Source organism: Sycon ciliatum, chromosome 5 (assembly GCF_964019385.1).
Source record: "Sycon ciliatum chromosome 5, ocSycCili1.1, whole genome shotgun sequence".
In the NCBI taxonomy this organism is placed as follows: domain Eukaryota; kingdom Metazoa; phylum Porifera; class Calcarea; order Leucosolenida; family Sycettidae; genus Sycon; species Sycon ciliatum.
The window spans coordinates 37,415,833-37,419,454 of NC_088647.1; the positions used below are offsets into that span (position 1 = coordinate 37,415,833).

General features: G+C 47.6%; 1 protein-coding gene across 1 annotated transcript in view; it reads right to left on the minus strand.

Moving 5' to 3' along the window:
* Nucleotides 1–540: 540 nt before the first annotated feature.
* Nucleotides 541–3,622, minus strand: part of LOC135818586 (uncharacterized) — a 124,616-nt gene continuing 121,534 nt past the window's right edge. The window contains exon 4 of the mRNA XM_065331978.1: nucleotides 541–2,974. Coding sequence (XP_065188050.1) covers nucleotides 1,374–2,974 — 1,601 coding nt within the window. The 3' untranslated portion in view covers nucleotides 541–1,373. The remainder of the gene's footprint in view (nucleotides 2,975–3,622) is intronic.

Below are 3,622 nucleotides of genomic sequence, written 5' to 3' on the forward strand. Positions count from 1 at the left end.
TGAGGCGTCACACCACACACATACAATATGATGGTGGGCCATTTGTGCGTCTGCCGCCGGTGGGCGGTGCGAATTACTGACGACCGAATGTGATGATATGACGCAAATATTATCGTTTGCTGTCTTGGAACTGGTCTATCATCACATACTATTATATTTAATATATTTAATCAAAATGAAGTCATGGCAATCCCCAAACCTATGTGTTGATTGCTTGTGAGTGCGTGCGTGAGTACGTCGTTGTACGCACAGACGGAACGTGGGAGTGTCTGCTATTATGTTTGTGCACATGAATGTGTGTGTGTGCGTGCATGCGTGTGTTTGTGTGTGTGTGTGTGTGTGTATGTGTGTGTGTGTGTGTGTGTGTGTGTGTGTGTGTGTGTGTGTGTGTGCGTGTGCATGCCCTTGCGCCTGTGCGTATGCAGAGGTATGCCCGCAGACCTGTGTGTGTGTACCCGTGGGCCTGGGTTAAAAGCTAAAACTGCATTTTGACACATCCAGAAATCAACCGCAAAGGAACGCTCCTTCACATCTCGACAATTCAAGAGCTTGAAGAAGACACGTCTTCCGATATGACACCATAACACTAACAGGATGTCTGTACAATTTTGCCAGCTTGTAAATCGTGCAGGGACAGTCACGTGACACACACTCACAGCAATATGCCAATATTGCGCGTGTGCCAGGGCTAACTAGACTTTGCTGTGCAAAGCCTACATGTTACTGAACAATCAGCTCATGCGATAACATTGCACGACACTGACCGACGCTACTGGCATTCTACAACTAACTGGCTAAAGCGCGATGCACAATATCACTTATGCGACGCGATGAGCGACGAGCAATGCGATCGAAATGTTTTTCTGCAAAATTTTGAATCGCACCTCCGTCGCAGGTCTCATCGCGGAAAGTTGAGCCTAGTTCAACTTCTGCGACAAGCGACGAGCGATGCGCATCACTTTCTACACGGCGGGCGCACATGACAGCTCGCGTACAGTTTTGGACTGTGCATGCCCTGCAACGATGTGCCGTGCATTGTGCATCGAAGACTCTTCGTGCGATTCGAAAAAAGACTTTCGCTCGACGCTCATCGCATCGCAGAATTGATATTGTGCATCGCGCTTTACTGCTCCCTGATACAGACCAGCTGAGGTGGACCGGAAAGTTTGCTGCAGACTTTATGGTACTGGTCAAGTACACACATCTGTAGATGGAGAGTCTGGCTAGGGTGACTAGTGTAGTGTCTGTCTGATCATCATTATTCATCAACAAACAGGTGTACCCGTATTTCATACACTGATCAACACTGTACATCTACTACTGTACAACACATACCTGGGAATATGCTGATGTTGTGCAACGTCTTCCTGCAATCAATCCGAGATGAACTCCAGGACAGTAGAGTCGCCATACCGTAGCACGGAATTGTACAATGGAGGTTGAAGCTTGTCCATAGAGCATGGGTTCCCGTACAAGTGTACACCCTCCATTCCCATGATGCCTGGTGACTGCAGCATGGCTTGAATGCTATCATCGGTGATCTTGCAGTTAGATAGGCTGATCAATCTCAAGCTTGTGTTCTTCCTCATCATATCCACCAGGGCATGCACTGTGGCATCATCAATCTCATTGTTTGCCATATCCATCCATTCAATACGCGCATGGTGATGGAGAGAGTGTAGGATACTTGCACCAACTTCATCACTCATGCCCGTCTCGGAAAATGAAATGAAGCGCAGCCGGTGGAATCCAGAGAGAAGCTGGCATAGCAGTTTGAAATCAGCATGACTGGGCTGTATATCATGAAACACTGGGTTGCCCTGCAGATTCAATGCACTGACATGTGACTGTGGTGATGTCACTGCTTGTAGTATACTTACAACACCAGATAGCTGTATCCTATTCCTGGTCAGACGAAGGTATTTCAGCACTGTGTTGTCAGCAAGGCCAGATGTTGCCAGAGCAGTTGCTCCAGCATCGGTGATGTTACACTGTTCTATGTTCAGTAGGTCTAGGTCAGTGTTGGTTGCAAGGTGCTGACCAAGTGATGACATCATGGAGTCATCAACCTGACACTGTAGGTGACCACCATGTACACTGACCAGAAAATCAATTGACTCAGTCTCTACTGAAGTACCCGTAGCATAGCGGCTGCCATTGTCGATTACGTCACCACCACATTGATTAGACGTAGCCACTTCCTGTAGAAGACGGATTGTTACACCACTGCCGTTCAGATAAACCCTGCATGGTGGTAGTGTTGTGCTGACACTCCCAGTGTGCTCACGACCACGACGAGCTTGCAGAAAGTCAACAACACTAGCGGCTAGCTCATCAGTCAGTCTGTTGTTGTTAAAGAAGAGATGCTGTATGGTATCATGAGAATGGAGACTGGATAGTACACATGACACGTCACTGTTGGAGAGTGAGTTCCATTCCAGCCATAGACTGTCAAGGTGTGGTAACTGTGTGACCAGTGTTGCCAGGTCAGATCCACATCCACTATCCAGTCTACACCATGCCAGTGATAGATGTGTGAGATGGTTACACGGAGCCAAGTTGCTCGCAAATGCTGCCAGACCATCATTGCCAAGTTCAGTTTCGACTGCATCCAGGTACGTTAGACTTGGGTGTTTTACACATCCAGCAAGTGCTGCTCCATCTGCAGATCCACTGGTCAAGTCTGTGTGGCTTATGTCAAGAACCTGGAGGGTACGCCGTGTTGATCTAGACAGTGTGCGTGATATGCTTGCCAATGGTGCTGCAGTGAGATCGGCACCAAACAAAGTCACCTTGACGCATTTATCCAGTTGATCAGATAGCAAAATGACACTGTCACCTGACAGATTACAATTGCGGAGATCCAGAGACTTTACATGGTCTACAAGCTCCAAAACCGTATGTAAAGCCATCACATCAACAACTTCAAGGTGGATTCCACTAACATCAATTCCATCACTGGCCAGGAGGTTGGCTGACATAGCATAGCAGCTATGGGTGCCTATGTCAGTGTCCTGATTGGGATTTCCTAGAGTGCGGTTATGTTGGAGTGAAATGCGGTTTTCCATCAAACATCTCATCATGAACAGAAGCATCTTCTTCTTGCTCTTGACAGTATGATCACTGATGCTGTTTTCAGACTGTAGAGCCAACAATGATGCAAATAGAATGTCTGGCTTTAGTGCTCCAAAGACAAACTGCCAGAAGACAAGTGTGTTCAAGTCTGTGCCGACAGTGTTGATGCAGCTGCGGATGATGTCTACGCACGAGTCAGAAGAAATGATGCATCTCGATGCACACCATTCTTGCAGTGTCAAGTGAGTCAAGGACACAGTCTGAGTGGAACCGACGAACGACGGATGCATACCAGGGTTGAGCAGTAAGCCGAGATCTTGACAAATGGACTGGTGGAGGGTTGACAGCGTGGATGTAAACGTAGCCATGCCCCTTTGATATGTTGCAAGACACATTGTGTAGAGATTGTGCAATGCCTCGACTAGCTCCACAGCATGGTGATCACACTCCTCATCATTGTTGCTTGTCTCCTTCACATAGCGCTCCAAATGATGTTCTATTACCACGGGGATACTGACAAGATCACCACAACTGAAGTGCCGGCCAC